The sequence below is a fragment of the Octopus bimaculoides genome, chromosome 21, assembly GCF_046866305.1.
Source record: "Octopus bimaculoides isolate indiv1 chromosome 21, ASM4686630v1, whole genome shotgun sequence".
Taxonomy (NCBI): domain Eukaryota; kingdom Metazoa; phylum Mollusca; class Cephalopoda; order Octopoda; family Octopodidae; genus Octopus; species Octopus bimaculoides.
The window spans coordinates 6,702,188-6,729,344 of NC_142948.1; the positions used below are offsets into that span (position 1 = coordinate 6,702,188).

The 27,157-nt window shown below is 35.3% G+C and overlaps 1 protein-coding gene across 1 annotated transcript; it reads right to left on the reverse strand.

Moving 5' to 3' along the window:
- Positions 1-524: 524 nt before the first annotated feature.
- On the reverse strand, positions 525-8,747 carry LOC106868100 (nucleoporin Nup37). The gene is made up of 7 exons (XM_014913220.3): positions 8,445-8,747; positions 5,863-5,987; positions 5,087-5,159; positions 4,360-4,560; positions 3,462-3,643; positions 2,145-2,280; positions 525-710 (listed from the first exon to the last, which is right to left on the reverse strand). The coding sequence occupies exons 1-7, from the start codon at positions 8,589-8,591 to the stop codon at positions 594-596; spliced, it is 981 nt and encodes a 326-aa protein (XP_014768706.1). The 5' UTR covers positions 8,592-8,747; the 3' UTR covers positions 525-593.
- Between the last annotated feature and the right edge of the window lie 18,410 nt (positions 8,748-27,157).

The window sequence follows — 27,157 nt, forward strand, 5'->3', positions numbered from 1 at the left end:
CAGAGAAATAGAGTACCAGTGAGCACCTTCTTCTTCCTCTAAATTTCAAGCTCTGTGCCTATATTAGAAACATTATGGCAGAATCGTTAGCATTCCAGGCAAAATGCTTAGCAGCATTTGGTCCATCTGTGTGTTCTGAGTTCAAATACTGCTGAGGTCAACTTTGCCTTTCATCCTTTTGGAGTCAATAAAAATAAGTACCAGTCAAATACTGGGGTCACTGTAATTGACTCACCTGCATGGAAAATGGACATTAAATGATTATGATGTGTGTATGTTTCTTTGTGTCTGTGCTTGCCCGCATCCTACCTCACTCAACAGCCGGTGCTGTGGTGTTTATGTCCCCATGATTTAGTGTTTCGGCAGAACAGATCAATAAAATAAAGATCAGACTTAAAAAAAAAAAGTACTGGAGGTGATTCATTCAATTAAAAATTCCTCAAGGTGGTGCCCCAGCATGGCCACAGTCTAATGACTGAAACAAGTAGATAAAATACATAAAATATATATATAAGAAAAAAGAATTTAAAAAAAAAGGATTTATTACAGAAATAAAGTGAACTATGAAATATAGATGTATAACAAGTATGACTTCAAGAAGCTGTTGCTGACCAGAAATATACAAATTTGTCTCCACCAACAGCAAATATTGGTAGGTTTAGATGCCATGTAAGTCCTGAGCCCACAGCGTATGACTGGGACATAAGTAACTATAAAGAAACAAAAGAAACACAGTTCAACAGTCATTTTCAATATGGTTATATCAAATAGTGATCAAAATAACATTACACATTGCTGTAACAACATATATAACATTGAAAAATCATGCTGCCAAATTAATAAATAGGTAAGGAGCGGATTTTTAGTCAAAGGATTGTGAGTTCATTCTCCACCATTGGTGCCTAGTAGTCTGAATGTTGTGCTCACAATCATAAGATCATGTTTTGATATTTGGACTGGGGGGTGTATTGTGTTCTTGAGCAAAACACTTCATTTCACATTGTTCCAGTCCACTCAGCTGTAAATGAGTAACACTGCAATGGACTAGCATCTTATTCAGGGAAAATATTGTGATCGTGGTCACTTGTACACCATAGAAACCAGGAAACTGCACATGAATCCTTGGGTTTAAGATAGTAATGTTGAGGTTGATGATGGTGATTGGAACTGCACTATATTTTTGAAAATAGTTAAAAACTCTTTAAGGACTCACCGACTTTTTGTCTACATGTTCCCAAGCTGTTTGAGAATGAGTAAGAGGTCATCACTGACATAGGTACAATATTCAGGAGAAAGAGTTTACGCCTGCTTCATAATGAATTAGAAACTGACAACCCTGAGCGAAAAGGTTCTGAAGAAGAAACCCAGTTTTGTGTTGCAGTTTTGAATGTGTAGAAAATATGAAGTGACATTGTAAATAGCGATTTGGACTGACGAGAGATCAATACAACAAAATATTTCGATTGTAGTTGAAGGAGCAATTAAAGTATTCGAAGGAAGAACAGAAGTCATAGACATGAAGTATGCAAAAGAACAGAGAATGGAGAAATACTTCAGTAAACATTTGAAAAGGTTTAACAATGATACAGCATGCATCATTTTTTAATCTTATCACCCTCAGGCTCCATTTGATCACTTCTACCCACTCTTCTCTTCTAAAATGTGAGTTGTACGTAGCTCCTCTACATAGAAAATTAAAACTTGTTCTGCTCTGGACCCTTCTCTTGTACTTTTACTTGTCTTTTGTCCCTCAAGTCCTTGCATAAAGTTGTTTTTTTCCCTAGGGGTCCACAATCTTGCAAACTGTGATAACCTCACTAGTGCCAGTGGTATGAAAATAGCACCCACTACACACTGTAAAGTATTAGGGAGGGAATCCAACTGTAGAAACCATGCCAAATCAGACACCAGAGCATGATGCAGTCCTTGGGTCCATCAGATCCTGTCGAACTGTCCAATCCACACCAGCAGGAAACATGGATGTTTGATGATGAGGAGGAGGAGGAGAAGGAGGAACATTTATTGCAATAAACTGAGGCGGGTTAAAGTCTAAAGAATGAAAGCTGTCAGTAAAAAGAAAATTTACTGCTTACAAAAGAAATGGTGTTTTTTTTATTTAGTTATTTATTTCTGTTACCACTTACCTGTTGACCTTTGACATTGAATAATTTTACTTGACAGCCTGGATGTCCAATGGTGGCCAAAAGGTTGTCTGAACATTTACACCAACGAAGCTGAGTAATACCATCAGGATGGGCTTGTTTCTTATCAGCTGGACCACTGAAATACGAAACAGTATACTGACAGAAAAATAACAGCAGCAAAATATTCGTTAAAATTCCCTTGTTATTTTAAACCTTGGTTTGTTAGATTCCGGAACAGAGAAACAAAGTATAAATTTGTTGAGTAACCTCAGCTGGCTCAACTCAAGCTAATCAAACATTTAAGAACATGACATAAGGTTACAACAGAGCATTGGACGCTAGACTGTTGCACTAACAAGAACATGGAGGCAGGGGAAACAACTTAGGTGCATGGCTATCTATGCAGCTCTTCAATGGAGAAAGAGCATTCAAGATACTCGGAACTGACAGTGGGAGTCATCTTGAAGAGAGACTAAGGAGAAACAAGAGTTGGATTGAAGTTCCAGTGTGCAGCCCTTGCATTTAAACCCAGTTGGAGGATATGACATAGACAACAGCCAAGAAATCAATGGCATGGTTTGCATTTATATCTCCATCCACCAAGGTACTGTGGGGGCTATAATTCATCACTGCTAGTAGCAGAATTAACAAGTGATCTTTAGCTTGCAATGCTCAATGCTTATAGAGCTCGACACAGTTCTGTAGTAAAAGCACACAATAAAAATAAAACTACTGAACTATAATAATAGTAATAATGTTTGTCATGATGCGTGTTTGAAAGTTGTGCTATAAACAACCTTAACTATGAAATAAAATCAAAGTTATAATCAAAATTTTTATAGTAATGAAACAAAGATCTATAAATTTAAGCATCACAATAGAAATAAGAGTATGTATAAAACATGATTTTTCCATGGGGATAGCTAAGTGTCATCATCATCGTCAATAATAATAATCCTTTCTACTAAAGGCACAAGACCTGAAATTCTGGAAAAGGGGACTAGTCGGTTACATCAACCCCAGTTTTTCACTGGTACTTAATTTATCAACCCCGAAAGGATAAAGGGCAAAGTCAACTGTGATGGAATTTGAAGTCAGAACATAAAGATGGACAGAACGCTGCTAAGCTTTTCACTCAGCATGCTAATGATTCTGTCAGCTCACCACCTTAATAACAATAATAATATTTAACATTAACAATAACAGTCTATAGTTTTATTAAAAAATAATATCATATGCTACGTAAGAAATCCCTTGTACACCAAACCGCACAATGGTGTGCTGACCAGCTTTTGTAACTACATCAGATGAACCTACCTAGATACAGAGGAATCAAACAATATCCAATCTGTGGCTGCAGCAGCAACAACAGCAAGAGAATTGATATGGCACCAATCTGCTGCCATGAGTGGGGCTTGACCACAGTCCAGTGACATGATAGGTTGTTGGTTATGAAGACTGAAAAACCGAATTATACCATTCTTTTGTGCTACAAGAATCTGAAGAGAAAAACAAAAGCCATAAGTTAAAAGTGACTGACAACAAGAAAAGTGTTTCCACTGAAAATAACATTTTATTTAATGAGAATGAAGTTGTGATAGAATGGTGAAGATAAGGAAAGACAAATTAGGAAATGAATAAGTCTGAATGTGTGTAGACATATGTGCACGGATGTGTGTAGACACAATAAGTGTGTGAATGGTTAAGAAGTTTGCTTCACAATGACAATGTCCCAGGTTTGGTTTCACTACACGAGTTCAATTCTGTCTGAGGGAAAGGTCATTTGTGATAGAATGGTATCCTCTTCATGTGTTTCAGCTATTTAACACCACAGAAATCAGAGATAGGCTGAGGCTCAACAGGAAGTGTGTGACCATGAAACAACAACAAAGGAGTATCAGTTGTGATGTTCATACATTTGCCTAGGATATTTATCAATAGCACACATGAAATAACTTCAAGTAGTAACAGAAGTTGAGTCAGAAAGTCATTTGAACCAGAACTCAACACCACCACCACAACAACAACAACAACTGTTATTAATTTAGGCACAAGGCTAGTTATTAGGCGGAGGGGATTAGTCAATTACATCGATCTCAGTACCCAACTAGTACTAAATAACATTACAAACATTTTTGTCTGACACTCTACCGATTATTTGAACCAATAATAACAATATAAGGAAGCTGAACTAAAATATAAAAGTTTACTTTACCTTTTTGGGTTCTTCATAGTGCCAACAAACACTGACACCTGGTGACATCAGGTAAAAACACAACACTTCCTTCGTTTTAGATTCCTCTCCACTGGTCTCCCATATTCTGCAGGTATTATCATCACCAACACTTGCAAGCTGTTGCCCTACATTTGGTTCATAAGCAATTGCATTGATGAAGCTTTTATGACCAGACAGCTCCTGAACATAAATTCCAACATTGACAGAAATAAGAAATGAAATCATATTGTTTTCTATTTATAAATACATTTTTTTAATGAGGATTTTAACCCTTTATCATTCAGATTACTTTATCAAATGTAATACTTATTTAGTCACATTGCCTTGAATTAATCCTGCATTATTTTGTGGCTTTGAGATTTTGATGATGTGATTGTTTACTTTTAGAATGACATTGTAGGATAGATGTGAGAGGCTGGATCTGGCTGGTTTGAATATAAAAAAAGTAGAATATTTGGGCTGGATAAATGGTCAGAAGATAAAGAGAATATAAGACTGACCATTTATGATACGGACACCTGAGGGTCAAAGAATGACAGGAAAACAGAAGACAATCTAGTAATATACCAGTAAAGAAGGAGAAGCAATGAATGATAGGGTATAAGGACAAAGTAGTGAGATAGATAGAAAGATTACATGACGGACTACATGGGGTGAACTTCCACTCTTAAACGGTTATAAAGGAATAGTTTTGATAATACAATACCTCAACAACTGGTTCCTTTTTCAGGTCAAATGACACAAGCCTTATGTTATGGTCCATTCCTGCAGCAGCAAGCCTGGTGGCAGAAAGAAAATATTTATAACAAAACAAACATTAATAAATATTGGTGATATTCCATTCATCCATCCATCTATACATTTTCTTTACCCCCTATTCCTAGGAGGACTGCCAGAGTAGAGTCCTCAGGTACCTTGTCCATAAGGTCCTATCAGAAGTAACCATCATTACACTTTGTCACTGAATTCCCAAGCATGACCAACTGATATTAGGGATATTATCCAACCATCTCATTCCCTCCCATCTACATTACTTCATTTCTTAAAAGATTAACTCAGCACTGAAACCTATCGTTAGTGATTGACCCATCTATTCTTAGTTTGACTGGATTTACACATGAGGTATTCCATGGAAAACAGATGTTAGATGATGATGATGATAATGATGATAAGACATTTCAGAAGATTTTACTTTCTATTCTTCAACAGTTACTGATCAGCACATAGTAAAACAATCTTGGTTTAGAGACACAATGAAATGTTTGCTGTAAATATGAACTTAAAACAAATGAACAGGCAGGCTAATACTTTACCTATTAGCACTATGACTCTGTCCAATATTACTTTTGTAGCCTTCTCCCTCCCTCAAAAAATTACTTGCTGGAAATAATTAACAATGCTATAATCCTACACATGGACATTATTCTCCATTGTTTTTCGTCTCTAAAACTTCACTTAATCAATGACTGTGAAGATACATACTTGATAAAATTTGTGATATGAGAAACAGAAGTGTCTGGACTCCAGCTGAGAGCAGTGATGGCACAACCGGCTTGTAATATTTGTAATTCTTCATATTCTATGTTTTTTAATTCTGCATCTTCTTCCTGTTGAAAAAGAAAAGAAAATTTGAAAGGTTTGGACAATAATAATGTAGATAATAGCAACAACAACAATACCAAAACATGGAGCCCGAAAATAGAAATAATTCCTATAATAATAGGTACATTAGATATGGTTAAAAAATGTACAGACAAATGCATAACGCCAGGACTTATATATATGTGCGTATAACATACAGAAAATAACACGGCTTGACACTACATGTATCATATGTAAACCACTTTCGATAAAATAAAAATAATAACATCAAAACAAACCACAGCACATACCCAAGGCACACATAACTGTGCTCGGTAGTGCAGTGAAAGCAGGTGATAAAAATAAGAATATTGAATAATAATGATAATAATAATAATAATAATAATAATAATGGTTTCAAATTTTGGCACAGGGCCAGCAATTACAGGGAAGGGAATAAGACAATTACTTTGACCTCAGTGCTCAACTGGTATTTATTTTATTGACTCTGAAAGGAATGAAAGGCAAAGCTGACCATGGCGGAATTTGAACTCAGAACATAAGGACAGACCAAGCATTTTGACAGATGTGCTGACAATTCTGCCAGCTCACTGCCTTAACATGCTAATGAATATCAACTAAGAAATTAATTATCTGATTTATTGGCAAAGGTCAGTGAGGAGAAGGGGATGAAGACACAACTTTCTGTTTGCTTGTTTACTGTATCTTTTGATTGTATCACATTTGGGATCATTAATCCTAAAGGTACATGGCCGAGTGGTGAGGGTGTTGCAATCATGATTGCTAGGTTGTGGTTTTGATTCCTGGACAGAGCAGTGTGTTATGTTTTCAAGAAAAATACTTCATTTCACACTGTTCCAATCCACTCAGCTATAAAGGAATAACTTTGCAACAGATGTTGCAGAGGGGAATGTTGTGATCTTGGTCACTTATACATCGTAGAAACTGGGTAGCTGGCCCCTGTGAGCCCTAGGACTTGAGACAGTAATTTACTTTAAATGTGACAGACATATTAATACAAGTTGTTTTTATTGATAACATATCCTTGATATTCAATAGTAGAAGATAATAGTTTAATCAGCACAGTCTTCAGCTTTCATCAAGTTAATATTTAGTTCTAGGTCAGTCATGATTGAGCAGAGTGATGATTAAAGCCGTTTCAGCTATAACCATCCTGTCTTTTAGTGTATGAGGGACTACACTGTTTGGTGTGACCTCCTTCTTTATTTAAGACAGTTGGTAACAATCTGGTTGTTATTTCTAGAAGGTCAAGAACTACATGGAACAGTCTGGTTGTTCAACCTGCTAAAAACAGAAGTCAAATCTGCAAATCCCGCTTTACTGCTTTTCAAAAAACAACACAGTCTTCTATGAACTTTCTCATAGATTAAGAAAAAAAAAAGAGGGTACATTAGCCAATATTGTTATAGATAAACGTACAGATAGGAATGGTCACAGTGGGAACGCCTTTGATCATAGGTTTGCTTAATCAGAGTTGACCCGGGGCTAAACGACAACAATCTCACCGATTATAAAAACCCAATTTTTGGTATCTCTGTTTTCACTCGCTGATATAAGCAGTATATTAAAGAGGCATAAATACCCGTCGTTCACCAACATTATGGAATAGTAAGAATTACCTGATGGAGGACGAAGAGCTATGCTAGAAGTCATTAGTATAATAAACAACAACAATGCATTGAAACGGTTGTCTGACAGGCTAGAAATAGCAACAAACTCCCTCTAAAATCAATCATATCGGAAGTTATGTTGTACAATGTGGTTCTGGATATATAAAAGGACGGGAAAGTCACAAACTAAACTACAACTAACAGAAAAGCAAATCTATCACCGGGAGTTCGCATTTAATTTCAGATCTCATTCAGATGAGTAACGATTAAACTAAAGTACAAACGATGTGTGTGTGTGTGTGTGTGTGTGTGTGGAGAGAGAGAGAAAGTATTTGAGACATTTATATTGCTTCGATTTGCTTCGTGTTTGTTTACTCGGCACACCAGACACAAACACAACATTGTATAATAATCCTTACCAGGTTGTTAGCAGAATAAATATCAATCATAATCAACGTTGATTAACAAGGTACTCAGTCTTCTAAAAAAAAAAAACAAAAAAAACGCTTACCGGCTTCGAAAGAAATCAATAATTGGGATATACATAGGTTCCAACGATCTTCCAAAACGCTAGCTTTCATTATTATCATTATTATTTTAATTTCCTTTGCTTGAACAAGATGATTCGGATTTATAAGGGAACATAAGTTATTAGCAGCATGGTGTAAAAGGTAAAACGACTTTAGCCTAAAATCGAACCCGAATCGCTGACGAACTCAGTATACGAAAAACTCATCGCTTCATAAATATGAAGTCTAAGTTAATTACAAACAACAAACAAGTACAAGCAAATGTAATTAGAAACACAAAATTAAAAATATGTGAACTCACAGGGAAACGGCATGAGATAATAATAATGCGGCTATTTGTGCCGATTGCCAATAATTTACAGGATAATCCATAAGGAGAAAACTCCACAACTCGAGCAAGATCTTCGATCTGAATGTTGTAGGTACAACTTTTATTGATGTCAATCATTTCTGCAACTGTTCAATATTCCAATGGATTGGTGTAATTCGAATCTCTACAGAATTTATGAATGAAGACACGGTTTCGGCGCGAGAATAGATTTGAATTACTTCTGGAAGAATTCTTATTATTATTGCTTTATTTCTTTAAGTTTAGTTATTCAGAGTTATTTCCCTTCTACTTCCTTTCTCTCTTCGTAACACATTGAAGTTGTCTTCCCTTGCTATAAACGCGGTATGTCAGTCGGTGCTTCTTTAAGCACGTTGTCAATGCTGGTCAAGATGACCCATGTTCAAAGTATTCGAACTAGGAGGACATCGGGCAACATACCGCACTAGATATAATAGATCATATCCTGCCCTTTCAACCATATCTACGACACTATATTATTCGATGGTTTCCTTTCATTAGAAATACAGTACATGTGATTTGTAAGAAATTTGGCTGCTATTTTTAACAAGCTAGGTTATCCTGTTGAGGCTTCTGCATAGTTGTGGTTTATCTCTATCTCAACCAAGCATGAAACAGACCTATGATTAAAAGAGGTCCTAACGTGACCATCCCATCTTATTTATTCATTTTTTTATTATTTGTACATCAAGCTATATTCACCGTAGCGGTGAATATAGCTTGATGTACAACAATAAGATTGTGATGTGAAGGAGATTTAGCTACTATTCAAACATGTCTGGTGACAAGGAGCAGCTCCCTTGAGGTTTTCAACAGGGATGAAACAAGGTGAGATGACCGTAGAAACATGTTAGTTATTTTGCTAAGTTATACTCAACAGAACCTCGGTATTATAGAAACGACGCCGATGGAAGTGAATTTTACTTTTAAACCTTTGCCTGCCCTATGTATCACAATGTTTTGATGAAAATTGTTCATTGCTTGAGAAATATTGTTGAGGTTTAATAAAATTTAATATGTACTCAATGCATGAAGTGTCATTGTTGGGCCCAAGGTCTAATGATGAGTCCTCCACAAGAGTTAGCTTAAAAGGACTCGCGGTCATAGGATCGCGGTTTCGATTCCCAGACCGGGCGTTGTGAGTGTTTATTGAGCGAAAACACCTAAAGCTTCACGAGGCTCCGGCAGGGGATGGTGGTGAACCCTGCTGTACTCTTTCACCACAACTTTCTCTCACTCTTACTTCCTGATTCTGTTGTGTCTGTAATTCAAAGGGTCAGCCTTGTCACACTGTGTCACGCTGAATATCCCCTAGAATTACGTTAAGGATACCCGTGTCTGTGGAGTGCTTAGCCACTTGCACGTTTATTTCACAAGCAAGCTGTTCCGTTGATCGGATCAACTGGAACCCTCGACGGAGTGCCAACAATATATACATGTATATACCATCATCGTTTAATGTCCTCCTTACATGCTGGCATTGATTGTGGAGGTCCATGGTTAGAGAGAGGAAAAGAAAGTGAGAGAGAGAAAGAGAGCAAAAGTTAACAAGAATGAGTGCAGAAACAGTTACCTAGAGAGAGAGAGTGTGTGTGTGAATTAACAAGAAAAAGGCGTGCTGCTGTAAATTAGATACATGGCTACCTAGCCAGAAGTAAGAGCAAGGGAAAGAAAGGAGACAGAATGATTAAGAATGAAGGTAGAAACAGGTTTGTTGCTGTAGAGGGGAGAGCAAAGGAACGAGAGAGAGAGAGAGTAGGAGACAGCAAGAGCAGGGGAGGGACAACAGCAAGTGCCAGGGTATACTTGCAAATATACCCTGGGCATAGATGGGATAGTAGAGTAAGGAAGAGGGAGATGAATGATGGCAGATGCTGCCAGGGTATTACCAAGGATCGTGAGTCAGGAGTGGGGGAATGTGGTGACTGGAGAGAATCTGGGTATATAGAGGGGGGGGGAGGGTGAAGCAACGATGCAGTGTGCAGGCTAGTGTTGTTTTGCATATTTTCTTCTATATTATATATTATATATCATATATATATATATATATATATATATATATATATATACATACACTACTATAAAATCTATGCAGGGAATATAATATATATTTTATGTAAACCTTTTCACCAGTAAAGAAAGAATTAGCATTATTTTGCTGGTGTTTTTTATTTTTTATTTTTTGGTAGTATTGACAATAATATCTGAACTATTTACCTTAATTTGTTAATGATACATATGTTCGGGCCTTGTGCCTTGAGTAGAAAAGAATGATACATCTGTTACATAATTTAAAATGTATAGTAAGATGCATCAAATGATAAACAATGCAAATTTTAGCAATCATTGTGATGCTCAGCCTAATACAAGGGGACAAATTTAAATAAATGTCTTCTTTTATTCCTCTGGGAGCAGAAAAGGAGGAATTAATCTGACTTATTTTGACTCTAATTGCATTCATTATCATGGGCCATGCACCCACTCCATCTGCAGTCAGAGAGACAGAAATTGTGCTAATAGCTATTTGTAGTCACTATATATTATTCTTTGCTAAATTGGTTTGTCTGATTTGCATAAAAATGCTTTTGCTGGCAACATTGCCAATTAGTGAACATTTGTCATAATTTTTCAATATTCTGACTTGAAAAGAAAAAATGCCCCGTTTTTATCTCTTGAGTTTCTAATTGCAGATAAAGGTTGGGAGAAGCAGACTTTACAGACATTCTTGCCAGGATTCTGACATAAATAGACCTAAAAATGCTTTCTTTGGGGATTTCAGAATTGCCACATGGGTGAAGGACAAAATAGTAGGGGTGAATGGGTAGAGTTGCACTGTGAATGGGAAATAGGTCTGCAATACAACAAGACAAAAAGCAGACATAACAAAATAAATATTTAACCCTTTTGATACCAACCTACCTGGAACTACCTCTGGTTATATGATACAGACATGTTTTAGAGTGGTCTATATGAGTGCTAAGATACATCTTATAGATTACACTGAGATGCATCATCAGTGCTTCTGCCAAAATTTCGTGCTAATTTATGTTCCTAACATCAGCCTAATAATGAGAAAGTTATTTTACTAAATTCTTCATTATTTTCAAAATCAATTGAAACAAAAACAGTGAACTTCAAAAGTAATTATAGTAATGAAAGGTTAAACCCTTTGGCATTTAAACCAGCCATATCTGGCCAAAATATTCTACCTGTTTTATGGTCAGATCTAGCCTCTTACACCAACCCTACAATATCATTATAAAAATTAACAGTTACCACATCAAAATCTCAAAGCTACAGGATAATGCATTATTAATTCTAAACAATGTGTGTAAATAAGTATTATTTTTATAGAATAAGGTGAATGCTAAAGGGCTAAAGGAAATCATCTCAATAGAAGAACAGCTATCTTGGGGTGGTCAAGGGACTCCACAGATTCTGGTTTAGTACCATCTCACATTTGATGTCAGTGGTCTACAACATGTTCAGAGTAGAACCATTTAACCAGGGTATACTCTCTACAGACAGTCACATATCAATACATTTACTGGAGAGAAGTATTTCCTTTCCCACCCCTGACTTATTCTTCAAGTGGTACATGAAATAGTCAATGGCAGTTTGGTTAGAGTAAGAAAACTCTGTCTTCAGACTTCTCAATTCATCTGCCACCCCACCTCTCTCTCTCTCTTTCCCTCCCTCTCCCCCCACTCTCTCTCCTGTGTACTTCAATGCAGTATTGAAAGACATAATCAATAACAGAAAGTTAATCAATGAGGCAGAATTTTAAAGACAGTCACCAGAGCGAGGAAGTTAGATGGCCAGCATCAGCAGGAATCACATTGATAATAAAAACTAAATAGCTGCTGCTTCTGCTGCTGCTGTTGCTACTGTTGTTGTTCTTGTGACTGTTGCTTAGCTCTAAGTAAGTCCTTATCAAGTAGATCTATGAACTCTATGTACTCTAATCATGACCAGCCCATCCTTTTTTTAAATTCTGACATAGTACATCTAGGGTTACATCATCCAATATGTTTTTCCTATCTTTTAAGATAGTAGAGTATGGTTTGAGAGAGGCTTGGCTACTGTTTCTAGCAGATCAAGAGATCATGTAGAAGCTACATGCCATGAAATGAAGTAAAATCTAATATTTTGGATGTTATCTTCTTTTTCCATCTCCAATGAATGGACCCTTCACAAGGCCAAGTTTTTATTTAATCTCATGCCTCACTAATCTATACTTTAAACCAAAATATCAAGACTAATTAAATATTTCTGAATTAACATTTCAATATTTTTGTTATTGCTATTATTGATGTTTCTTGTTCCATCTACATTACCATTACCATAGTCCTTCCTGTCTTGTATATATTCTGCAATACATCAAACAAACCACAACACTCCTCTTGCCAATTTTTTTTTTCATTTCCACAATCTGGAACTATTGAAGTTTATATGCTTTACAAAGTGAAATACAAATGAATTGATTTATAGCCTTTTTTTTAAAATTATTTATTTGTGATAAAGCATAAATAGAACCAAGCAAATTAATGCATTGATAGGTTCAGTTACTATCCAGAGTAAAAAACCTATTATTGTGGGCCCTTTCCTTCTATCTTGGGGTGAGGAAAAGAAAGAAACTGGTGTTCTTATCTCATCACCCATAACATGTCTGCCTCTCTTGGCTCTCTTGGATTTTCTATATTTTCAGGATGAGGAATTATGTACATTATTTACAATGGACGAATAGTCGTCCTCATCTTGTTTGTTATTATCACATTTCAGCTGATGTACTCTCCAGCCTTCATCAGGTGTTCTGGTGGAATTTCAAACTTAACCCTTTATTTGACTACTGGGGTACACTGTTCTCATTCCTAAGGTATGTTGCTGATGTTTTTTTTTTCTGTTGATGTTATTTTTCAAGTCCCTGCCAGGGATTGAACTTAGAATTCTAGGGTTAGTAGCCCATGCTCTTATCCACTATGTTATATGCCCCTGGACAATTATAGAGTGAATTTTAGGGCTTATAAACCTAGCATTTTATCTTTTCTTAATACTGGTTCCCATATTACATTCATATCTGCACTAGATCTGCTTAGGAGGTTATTGTGTCCTAGCATATGTGCAGCCTCTTTTAATTTTCATATTTTCCAGTGGTGTTCTCTGCTGATTATTTTAACTTCATCCCACAGCAGGAGGTGGTCTCCATTTTTCCATACATGATTGGCAATACCCAATTTTTCAACATCCCCTTGTGACACAGCTTTACAATGTTCCTCTACCCTTACTTTAAAGAGACAGTATGCTTCGCCTTTGTATAGTCTACTACAATTGCATGGGATAGAGTACACGCAGTTTTTGGTCATATTCTCTTCTGTGGGTGGTTTTACTCAGAGAAGATATTTTCGAAGTGTTGTATCACTTCTAAATACTGTCCTGATGTCATGTGGACCACTTATCTTTTGTATCTTTTCCAAGAAGCCTTTATCATAGGGTAGACAGACTGTGCTCAGTCAAAACGTGTTAACAACAAACAAGATGAGAACACCTATCTTCCCATTGTAAATAATATAGAATGTCTTTTGTTTCCAGAAAATCTCCTCCTTGAAATTGTTTCTTCAACCATAGTTGTTCAGTAAGAACATCAACTGCTACAACCTCACTAATCTCTACAGGGCTTGTGAAGGTCATAAGCATAGTCCCTTTTTAGATCTTCACAAGCCTTGTGAGATCATTTGCTAAAAGAAGAAAAAAAAGAAAGAATTTATTAGCTTATAACCAAAGTGACACCAAAATGTTTCTATTTCTTTAACAAATTAGTCTGAAGGAAGGATCTGTGTGCAAAACCTTTTCAAAACCCTATCTCATGTGTGAAGTTGATGTAATTAATGTTACTATTGAACAACTGCTAAACAAAAATCATGGGTGGAGGAGAAAATACCTGGAAAGTGGCATCTTGGGAAGCATAAAACAGAACCTAGAGGGATGGGTAGATATATCGTGGGTAGTACAATATCTCAACTCTGTGAAAGGCAGGGTCCCCAGAACATCATACTTTCCACTCTTCACAACAATTGAACTTATAGAATTCTTTGATAGAGTAATCATTGCTGACAAAGACTGTTATCAGTTTCTTTGAATTTCAGATTTTACCCTAAAGTATTGTATTGATTACACTGGCCAATAAAAGAAAAATGAAGAGCACTCTACACCGTTGAAAGTTAAACTTATTTTGAGGCATATTTGAGGTGATCATTTCAAATATGTCATTAGTTTTGATCTATCAGCCCCAGTTTTGGAAATTCTGCATTGCTTTATGTGCTAATGTAACCCCTTGTGCACTGATGTTCAATGCTCTGGTCGAACCTTGGACTTTGGTGACTTTAAAAACAGATCAATTTTTGGGTATATTTGGGGAGCTAATTGCAAAAACAGCTTCAGTTTTGTCCTATTCTAATTAATTAATGTTTAACTATTTCGATGCAAAAGTAGCTATATTACATGTTATTAATATATTATACATTATTAAAACAACTATATATTACTAAATCAGTTTATTTCATTACAAAAGCTTGTTTAGCCAAGAATAAGTCTAACTTTTAAGATACCAGGATATGTATTGGACAGTGTCATTGTAATCGGGTATCTTTTAATGGCAATCTGTAAAAATGGTGGCATATTGTGTAACAAAAAATTGATAAAGTTTGACAAAATAAGCAAAATTAGATATGATTTTGGAATTCACCACTCCTGCATTAGTCAAAATCTCTGATATAAATCAGTAAAAATTGTGTTAAGACAAATAAAACAGGTGAAGAAAATGCAAATTTACAACCAGAGGAAGCAATAGAATGTTGCTAAAAATATATTAAATATTGATTTCTGACATTAAATATCGATTTGTTATGTAGGTATAAGGCCACACGTTTTAGAAGTAAGTAACAGACAATTATGCAAACCAAATAGTTGACTGGTATTTGATCCTAGCAACTTCACTGCATTTGAACTCAGTATATAAAAGTCCATGACTATTAACTATTAAATATTATGTGGACCAAGTTAGTTTAAATACAGTGAAGTATTTTATTACCATTGACATATAAACTGCTTTTGTTACTGCACAATGTTGAAGATTGACAGAAAAGAAGTTCTACACCAGTAATCGCATAAATCACATCAATTGTTATAGTGTATTTCATATTACCATAGGAGTGACTGAATTGTCCAGATGCCAGTTATCTGTCAGTGAAGCTTTCATTAATGTCATGTACTCTGTCAACTTAATTCTTATGTCACTAAAAATATCTTCATTTTTCTTCATATTCTACATTATTCATTCATGTAGTATATCTCTCAAATATAATGTCTTTCAATATTCAACTCTTTTCAAATATTGTGTTATGAATTGCATATATTTTCTCTGATATTTCTTCCAAAAATCCAATATTTTTTTTTTTTCTGTTAACTGCCATAAACTTACTTCATCTGATAAAATATCAAAAAATATACTGTTGTTCATATATTAATCAATAAAGATACCAAATGAATAAAGAATCCGATATATCAATTTTTACTTTCTGTACAAAGTCACAGCAAAAGTATAATTTTTTCAGCTTGCACATGTAATGATCTATCAATGCCGTACTCTATAAACAATATCAATAATTTATCAGTTATTGTATTGTCGTTGCACTTAACCTGAGTAAAGAACTTGACTGTAACTGGCATGGAAATCTTTGATCTAAACTGTTCACCCTGAAGCTTCACTTGTCTCTGATCTCATTTTATGTTCCTACTAAACATCACACTTGTATTGTGTGCCAATGTAACTCTCTCTTTCTCCTTATCTCTCTCAACTCTGATTTGTCTTAAAGTACAGTTATGTTCCATACACTCTTCTACCTGTATGTTAACAATCTGTTGCCGTCACAACTAAAACCACTCACTTCTATGTAGATGATGCTTCTCTTCATTATTCCACATAGAGTCACCCTTCACATGTAACCTGGGCATCATGTCAAACCTAAACCATCTCTGTGAATATACACATTTCAAAAAACATTATCCTGTTGGGTGAGTGGGGGAAACATGGCAGTCTTGTCTCCTTCAATGAAACAAAGACCCACTTTTTGTATTTATCAAAGAAGCCATCTTGTCCCTCAGCCTCTGTTGTTATGACAACATACAATTAAAACCTTCTGTGTCTCTACAAATTCTCAACTTCAAAATATAAGATGATGACTTCCTGTCTCCCTCATCCATCCCCTACACATGACATAACAGCAACTGCATCACAAAGACTACCTTTCTTCTTGTTGAGAACTTGAAAATATTTCATCTGTCTTAAACTCCTGATTACAGTGATTAACTAAGACCTGCAGGGAAATAACTGCTTCTCCTGCTTCTATGACAAACGGAGCAGGGAATTTAGTCAAAGACTTTATCATCAGTGGTTATATATATATGTATTTGTATGAGTGTGTGGGAGTGTATATACATATATGTAAATGCATGTATATATTTATGTATATGCATGAATATACAGAGTATGCATGTATGTATGTGCATGTGTATATGTATGTATGTATGTATGTATATATGCATGTATGTATGTGTGTGAATGCATGTATGTATGTATAATTATAACCAGCATTGTATCATAAAAGCCAATTTTGCATGTCTCAATAAATTTTCTTAAATATCCTTTACCATAATTCCCGCTCAACGAAAACATTAATTAATGAAACATGTTACGACATTTAAACTAAAAGGATTATTAAAAGCAATCATTCTGTTTTATAATTTCACATTTACTACCGTGCTGTTGTTATTGTTATCAAACTATAATTGACTTATCTCCACAGCTCTGTATTCAAAGCCACATTTACCACTGACACAAAAATGACAATTTCTATGTTTGTCTTAAACATTGTAGGAGGATTGTTACTGAGTTAATTGATGCCAATACTTAACTAGGAATTATATTGTTGGTGTGATGGGAATTAGGACTTTGAACAACAATGTCATCATCATCATCATCATCGTTTAACATCCTGTTTTCCTTACTGGCATGCATTGGACAAGTCAGCATGAATTGACAAACCAGAGGGCGGCACCAAGCTCCAATGTCTGTCTTGGCATGACTTCTACAGCTGGATGCCCTACCTGCTCAAATATTTACCATTCTATATTAAAAAAGACATAAAAACTGGCATTTTGTCAGTCATGATGATGAGGGTTCCAGCTGATCCAATCAATGAAATGGCCAGCTCCTGAAATTAACATACAAGTGGCTGAGCACTCCACAGATATGCGTACCTTTAACATAGTTCTCAAGGAGATTCACCATGACATAGAATGTGAAAAGGCTTTGAAATACAGCTACTACTCACTTTTGCCAGTTGAGTGGATTGGAGCTGTGTGAAATAAAGTGTCTTGCTCAAGGACATAATGTGCCATTGGGAAACAAACTCACAACTATGAGCTGAAAACCCTAACCCCAAAGCCACATGACTTCACACCATTCTATACACTTAAGAACCAAAAGAGTTAAATCATGATAATTGTCCTCATTCACTGACAGAAAAATTTTCATAAAGACATTTCAGCCATAAGCACCGTCTTTATATTTCAGCCATCATATTGTATATCAACAACTATATTATTTAACGTGTCCTTCAAATTTTTAAAACATAGTAGGAAACAATTTGAAATAAACTTGACTCCTATTTCTAGCAAATCTAAGGTTTCTCTTTTCCTCTTCCATTATTCGTCACCATTTCTACCCTCCCCCCTCTCTCTCTCACATCCACACATATTTACACACTCACAATCTATCTATCTATTTGTTTATCTATCTATCTATACCTACCTATCTATTCATATCTATCAATCAATCAATTAATTAATCAGTCAGTCAGTCAGTCAATCAATCCATTCATTCATTCTTCATTAAATACTGTCTGTATATTTAGAACCATCAAAAAGCATCTCTCTCTGATAAAAGACCTTACCAGGAACATTAAATACCTCTTTCTCTTCATCGCAATAAACCAATTTATTTCCCCTCATCGAACTGTATGCGTGTGTGTGTGTGTGTGTGTGTGTGTGTGTGTGTGTGTGTGTAGACGTTAAATGATGATGATGATGATGATGATGATGATGATGATGATGATGATATACACACTTTGGCTATGAGAGAACACAAGATTTCATCAATTTTATTAGATTTAGACTGTTAGAATCTCTTCAACAGTTTTGTCATCATACTTGAGAAGTCGTTATTATTTATTAATGGTTTCCACTCTGTTGAGATGATGAGTTGCGAAATTAAACGAGAATGGTTTCATTATTTTTCGTATTGTTAGTTGTGCTTTTGTACGTCTGTATTTGAAAACACTGTAGGGTGGAAAGTCTCTTGTTTGATGTTGTTCTTTATGTGCACGTGTGTGTGCAAGTGTGTGTGTAATGTATGTATGTAGGTAGGTATTTGTGTGTATGTGTGCCTGCTTGTCTGTTTGTCTGTATGTATATGTGTGTATTATGTGTCTGTATATGTATATACATGTGTGTGAATGTATATATGTATGTGTGTGAATGTATGTATGTTTGCATGTACATGTCTGTGCATGCCTGTATGTGTATGTACGTGTGTGTATATGTGTGTATGCATGTATGCGTATGTATATATATGTGTGTGAGTGCATGTGTATTCATGTATGTACGTATGTATGCATGTAAGTAGGTTGGTAGGCTGGTAGATAGGCAGGTAGGCAGGAAGATAGCCATACATGTGTATATGTATGTATATATGCAAATATGTGTATGTGCTTATGTGTATGTGCTTATGTGTATGTGTGCACGTGAGTATGTATATATGAATGTAAATGGTAAGAAATCAGATGTCAAACGACATACAAGCCCAAAAGATCCTTTGAATGAATGCTTAGGTTGAATCAGTGTTCAAACACCTACGTTAAGTGCAGGGACGTGAGATCTGCTGAAATAAGGATTGGCCACAGGCAATCTATCAGTTGAGTTGGTGTACGGATAATGGAAGACAAGCTACCTGTTTCTTGCATTTGTGCTATGTATATATGTATGTATGCCTGCACCTGTGTGTGTGTGTGTGTATGTATGTATGTATGTATCTATCTATCTATTTATCTACCTATCTATCTATCTATCTATCTATCTATCTATCTATCTATCTATCTATATATATATCTGCATACATGTGTGTATATGTATGTATGTATGCATTTATATATGCATGCACATGTTTGTATGTATCTATGTAAGTATGTATGTATGTGAATGTATGTGTATATGTATGTATGAGTGTATGTGTGTAAGTATGTTATGTATGTATGTATATATGTGTATGTACATATGTGTATGTATGTATATGAAAGTATGAATGTATATATGTGTATGCGTGCAATATATGTATGCAATGTATGTGTGTATGCATGTATATATATATGTGTATGTATTCTTTTATTCTTTTGCTTGTTTCAAACATTAAACTGCAGCCATATTCAGGCATCACCTTCATTGGTTTCAGTCAAACAAATTGTCCCCAGCATTTATTTATTTCTTAAGCCTTGTACTTATTCTGTCAGTCTCTTTTGTTAAACTAAGTTACAAGAATGTTAACAAACAAACACCAGTTATCAAGCAGTAATAGGTGACAAACACAAATGCACATATATATATATATATATATATATATATATATATATATATATATATATACAAATACAGGGTGTGATGGGCTTCTTTCACTTTCCATCAACCAAATCCACTCACAAGGCTTTGGTTGACCTGGGGCTATAGTAGAAAGCACTTGCCCAAAGTATCACATCTCCAGTATTTGAGTACTATTTTTCCCCATCTTGTTTCACATTTATGTGCTTACTCTGATACATGTGTGTGTGTGCATGTGTGTGCGTGTGTGTGTGTATGTGCATACATGTGTGTGTGTGAACTGAATATGTGTATATGAGTGTGTATCAGTGTGTGTGTGTGTGTATCATGCATGTGTTTTTGCTTGTGTATTTATAACCCGTGTTTTCAACCCTTGCATCTCACACAAATTTGATTGTAATATTGAGCAAGTACTGAACTGGTCCACAAACATACATAGATATAATCACGCATAGATGCACACACATGAACAAATGCACATGCACACACACACACACACACACACACACGCATGCATGGTACTAATTATTTTTTTTGCATATCCAGCTTTTATCTTTTCACCTTAAAAAATGGGTTATGATGAAGTTGAAGTGTGTAGTTCTCTTTTTTCCGGTTTTTTCATGTTGTTAAGGTTTTTTTATAGATACTGAGTTTATCAGTGACTGTTAAATTTAAACCACTGACATACCAGCAGATATATAACTTACAGAGGGATGAGAGGGGGGGATAGAGGAGGGGGAAGATCAAAGCAAATAGATTCTATCGGTTACTGAGTACTTCTGGAGAATTCCATGCAGGAGATGTCTTTTTTTTTTTTCTTCTTTCAAGCTTCCATTTATGAATGAAGGAATTCTAATCAATAACATTATTTATGGAATTTAAACTAGTTGACTGTCAAATGCAGTTAAGCGCTTGATTAAATATTGTCCTGATATATCACAGTAATTGCAAATATCAGACTCACCCATCCTCATCTCACCTCTGCATGTTTCGATTCAAATTTTAATTAATTAAAATTTCAAAGTTTTTTTCTCTTGTATTTCTTGATTAGAAATATATATATATATATATCGTCATCGTCGTTTAACGTCCGCTTTCCATGCTAGCATGGGTTGGACGATTTGACTGAGGACTGGTGAAACCAGATGGCTACACCAGGCTCCAGGCATTAGGAAGGGCATCAGTCTATTTTGTTGTAAACCGGCACCATCAGACATCAGGGATATGTATATGCAATAACAGTGTTCTGATCCATTAAGACCCAGAATAATACTATCACTGAAATATGAAAGACAACAAAACATGAGAGCCACATCACATTCACATTTTCATAACTCCCTATTGATGTTTAATATTATGAGGGTTGCGAGCTGGCAGAAACATTAGCACACTGGACGAAATTCTTAGCTGTGTTTCATCTGTCTTTACGTTCTTGAGTTCAAGTTCTGTTGAGGTTCACTTTGCTTTTCATCCTTTCGAGGTCAGTGAAATAAGTATCGGTCAAATATTAGTTGTTTCTCTCAAAGTCTCAAGCCTTCAGCCAATAACAGAAAGGACATTCGATATCATGACCAACATTTTAGAAAAAGGAAATATTCATCTGTTATATTGTTTTTTGCCTCCCTGCTCATCACCTGTTCATTTATCTGTTATTCATGTATTTAATATCCCATTTTTTGCACAATAACATTGTTGGTAACAGGTTTCCAATGAACTACTTATGGGTTCACTTCATTTCTGATTGTGACATTGACAGATGCCACCTGTTGTTTTAGTTTCTAGTCAATGGTGGAGCTCAAGCATTCAGTTGTTTGAATTACCTGCCCAAAGTGGGCAGTATTGACTCCCTGGGGGAAGTGGAAAGTTCCAAGGGGGCATTGAAGAAAAGTGGGGAAAGAGTCGGGTAGTGATTCATGTAAAAAGTGAGGTGATAATGAGGTAGTGATTTATGTAAAAAGAACAAAATAATGGATCCGTTAGTTTTAGTTTTATTTGTCAAATACAGTTGCTTTGAATTTGCTTCAGAAAGGGGTCTCTGTTTCTGACAGTTAGTTAGGGGTGGGGTGCTAGGAATATGGCCTGGGTGTCAAGAGGGCAGCAGTCCGAAAAAATTTGGGAACCACTGATCTAAATGAATGAACATTCAACAGTCCCATTTGTCTCCCTTACATCAATTCACAGGCAGAATCAGCTTGACTCTCTGACAAGGCTGTACCTTTTGAATTCCTCATAGTTGTTTCCCTCAAAGTCTCAAGCCTTGAGCCAATAACAGAAAGGACATTCGATATCATGATCAACATTTTAGAAAAAGGAAATATCATCTGTTGTTGTATTTGGGGATGGTCATATTTCCAGTTTAGCCAATAAAAACACAAGCACTGTACATTTGGTGTTAATTTGCTTCAGCTTTATATTACATTACATTACATTAATCCTATTTCGGCCAGAGTTCTTTCGTCACACTTCTGTGACCTCATCAGTGGTCCTTTGCTTTCTTCTTTCTTGTGTGTCCCACCTTGCTAACTATCAGCCATTTTGTATTTTGTATTCCTATTGTATGTGTCTACGCATGTGTATCCCTCTATGTGTGTCTATGTTTTGTAAGTGCATGTGTGTGTATGGGGAGTGCCTGTATTATCTATATCCTCTGTTAATACATGTTCGTTTATTTTTGTTATATCATCTGTTATGCCTCCCTGCTCACCTCCTGTTCATTTATCTGTTATTTATATATTCATATATTCAGTATCCCATTTTGTACACAATAACATTGTTGGTAACAGGTTTCCAATGAACTACTTATGATGGATTTCTGAATGGGGGGGGGGGGGGCAGACAGAAACGCACACACACACACACACACACACACACACACACGCACAAGGGTATATGTGTGTGTTTGTGTATCTCTGTGCTGTTTTGCATCTGTGTGCATGTGGGTCTTGGTGTTTGCATTTGTCTCCACTTGATATCCGGTGTTGGTTTGTTTACATCCCTGTAACTTAGCAGTTCGACCAATAGAGCAAGTGCCAGACTTTAAGCACTGGGATTAATTTCTTCAACTAAAATCCCTCCAAAGTGATGCCCCAGCATGGCCACAGTGCAATGACTGACAGATAAACAATAGAAAACAGCTTAAATTCAATTTGTGTTTGAGTATTGATTTTGGGTTTTCTGAAGTTGACAGGTGACATAAGACATTATGTGACATGAAGAGAAATAGGTTGAGTGTCAAACAATTTCAAGTACAGCTCACAGTTACTAGGCGGGTTTTGTTGCCATGTAAACAAACCTCATTGACTACACCAACAACAAAAAGAACAAAAACTTGCCCAGCTGACGTTTTTGCTTTTGTTGTTTTTTTAATTTATTTATTTATTTTTTAAAGTGTTCAGGCAGAGAGACAAGCACTGTACCCTCAACATCCAAGCCCTTACTTTATTTATTGATCTCCAAAACTGGTGGGAGAGGAGAACGAAGGTACAGTGAAACCAGTGAGCACCTGGTCAGGATATTTGTTAAAGAGTGAAATCTCCCTAAAGTCTCCCATCCCAGAACTCAGAATCCAGAGGGATGGAACAGAAATACCACAAGACATCAGGACATTTGATGTTCTCTCAGTTCTACTGATTTATCACCTCTGGATTGGTACTTTAGTTTGTTGACCATGAAACAATGAAACACAAAGTTGATCTTGCCAAGATTCGAACTCAGAACATGGAGAACGAGAGCAGAAACTTTGAAGTATTTTGTTCAGTGTTCTAACAACTCTACCATTTTGTAACTTGCAGCTGAATAACAGCATTTACTAATGAATAACAGTCTTGGCTAGTGAATAACAGTCTTGGCTAATGAATAACAATGTTGGCTTATGAATAGCAGTCTTATCAAGTGAATAACAGTCTTGTCAAATGAATAACAACATTGGACTATGAATAACAGTCTTGGCTAATGAATAACAGTCTTGGCTGGTGAATAACAGTCTTGGTTAGTGAATAACAATATTGGATTATGAATAACAGTCTTGGTTAGTGAATAACAATATTGGATTATGAATAACAGCCTTGGCTAGTGAATAACAACATTGGCTTGTGAATTAAATTCAATTGAATAAGAAATTAAATTTAAAAAACTTACTGTATGATATATTGTATCATCTGACCTTATAAATTACATAACTCAACTTGAACTCTTGATTTAGAGTTTAATATTTATGAATGGGATTGCTAGAATTGGTATAACATTAAGGGGAAATGTCTTCTGATTTTTAGTTGCTTTTCTTTGTGTTTCAATCCTGCCGAGATCAACTTTGCTTTTCAATTCTTTGCCTGATCAATAAAATGCACAGTACTAGTCAAGTACTAGAGTCAATATAATTGACTATTCTTCCACCCAAAATGTGTGACTCTTTACCTACATTAAAAATCAATATTCACAAATTTCTTAGTAAACTCTTTGACATTTCAATGACATTCAAGGTATCATGAACTCAAGAACAGAACAGCTACCTCCTCTCAATTCTTCTTGTAGCTTCATTAAATACTGGCATGCTGAAGACTTGGAATATTTTTATTTTATTTCATTTTATTTTATTTTATTTTATCTTCTCCATCGACATGCAGTGGTTAAAAGCTATCGAGGATTTGTTATTTTTCAATTTTTTCTCATTGTTACTTTTTGCTATTTTTCTCCATTTAAGCTGTCATGTGAATGGATGAATACAGATACAATGGTTGGTGATGAGTGCCTGAAAGCTTGTGTCAACATTTAAAGTTATATTCATTTGATACAATCATATTTACCGTTAGGGTATATTGTACAAATATTCAGTTCAATTTAGCTCTATTCTAGACTGGAAATTTTGAGATTGCCCTTTGCTTCCCTGGGGCAATGTTGTAGTTCATCTGAACAATCAAGAGTCCAAACAATTTGATACTGATTCATGAATGTAGTTGACAAGACCTTCTTCATTAATAAGTTCTTATTGATCACTTCAATAAATTAACTTACTCAACATCACAGATTCATCTCCATCTTTCTATGTTGGGTTGTCAGACAAATTTGTTCATTTTCTTTCTCAATTTATTTTAATTATTTCCAGTGTTATCCACTTTGTTATTATATTTCTGTTGAAATGCATAGTCTCTGTTTCAATTGATTTTGAAAATGATGAATAATTTATTAAAATATCGTTGTCAGAATTAAGCTGGTGTTTAAGGCATGAATTAACTTGAAATTTTGATGGAAGGTTTTAATTTAGATCACACTAAGCATGAAGTTTGTATCATCAGCCCAGAGGCAGTCTCAGACAGGTTGATATCAAAAAGGTTATTTGAATTAACACAAAAATATCTTTATTGGAGTGTTTTATGATGACTTTTTTTTTTTAGCTCTGTTCTTCCTCTACAGCTTTTATTTATTAATTTTGAAATTTGAATAAATTTTACCTCTTTCCAAAATGTATGACAATGGAGTGCCAAGTAGAAAAACAAGCAAATTTATCTAACAACCTAGTACATTCCATAATACAGAAACACATTTTGCTGTCACTGATTTTCCTTTCTGTTGTCACAGAAAAAGAGAATCAGAAAGTATAATGGACAAATATTGTTGCAATGGTTGGTGAGAAGTACATAAGAGACCAGTTAGAGATTTACACACCATCTGTTTGATAATTCTTTTCTTAAATTATACCGTATTTCACAATAACATTTAGTTTTAGATTGAAATTCACTTCAGTCAGACTTTTTATTCTGTTCTGGAAATCTGTGCATTAAAACGGCCTTTCCTTATATGTATTGATGTTTTTCTGTACAGATATTTAAACAGCCATAAAAGTTCAAACAAATATATATTGATTTATATATGGGATCTGACATGGTTATCTAACAGATTAATTCTTTAGGATTCACTCTTGTATTGATTCACTATTCTATTTCAAGATATATATATACAAATACATACATACATATATATATATACACACATATATATATTTATATTTATGATTGGAGAAGAGAAATCAAGAAACTAAGTTGTTTCCAATAACACTATGATAGTTTTCTACAATACTATAACTTTCTATACCTCTCTCTGATAGTTTTTGTTGCTTTACCAGAGTTTACTAAGACATTATAGCTCCAGCTAATGGTGTGCAGTGATTTGAAATATTTTGATCATGGTTTAGACAAATGGGAAAGAGTTCTTATTGATCACTTCAATAAATCAACTTACTCCACATCACAGATTCATCTCCCTCTTTCCATGTTCGGTTGTCAGACAAATTTGTTCATTTTCTTTTTTAATTTATTTTAATTATTTCCAGTGTTATCCATTTTGTTGTCATATTTCTGTTGAGGGGTCCTTGAAGATCTTTTTCAGGGCCTTGAAGATTGATAAGTGGAAAGAGATGAAGTTAGATCAGAGATTTGATCCAAATGTTTGTAGTGATGGAAATGGATTTTAAGGAGTAGAAGGTCTGCTAATGTCCATGTGCCTGAAGTTGAGCAAGAGAGGAGAGGGTCTGGGCATTATAGGCCTCCCTGCCTCTTCTCCCCACCATCAAGAACTAAAAAGGAGTGTCATTCTTTTGTACACCCTTTCCTATTTCATCCCTGGCAAAAAGTACCCATGGACCCAATAGATTTGTTAAACTGGATAATAGATTAAGTGTACCATCTCAAAACAGGAACTGCCCTTCATCCTTCAGGCTTCTACACAGTTTCATCATCATCACCATCATCATCATCATTTTGCACCTATTCATACACTGTAAATCATAAGTAACAGTTTAGATTGATGAGCAAGCAATGTTTCTGTGCAGAAAACTGTTATATTACACAAATGATTAGCACGTGTTGAAACAAATATGTGAACAATGCTACAGTAGAAAGGACACCTACTCCTTGTAAATAGTTAATCATTGTTGAGGCATTAAATAATTGCTGACTTTGAAAAGT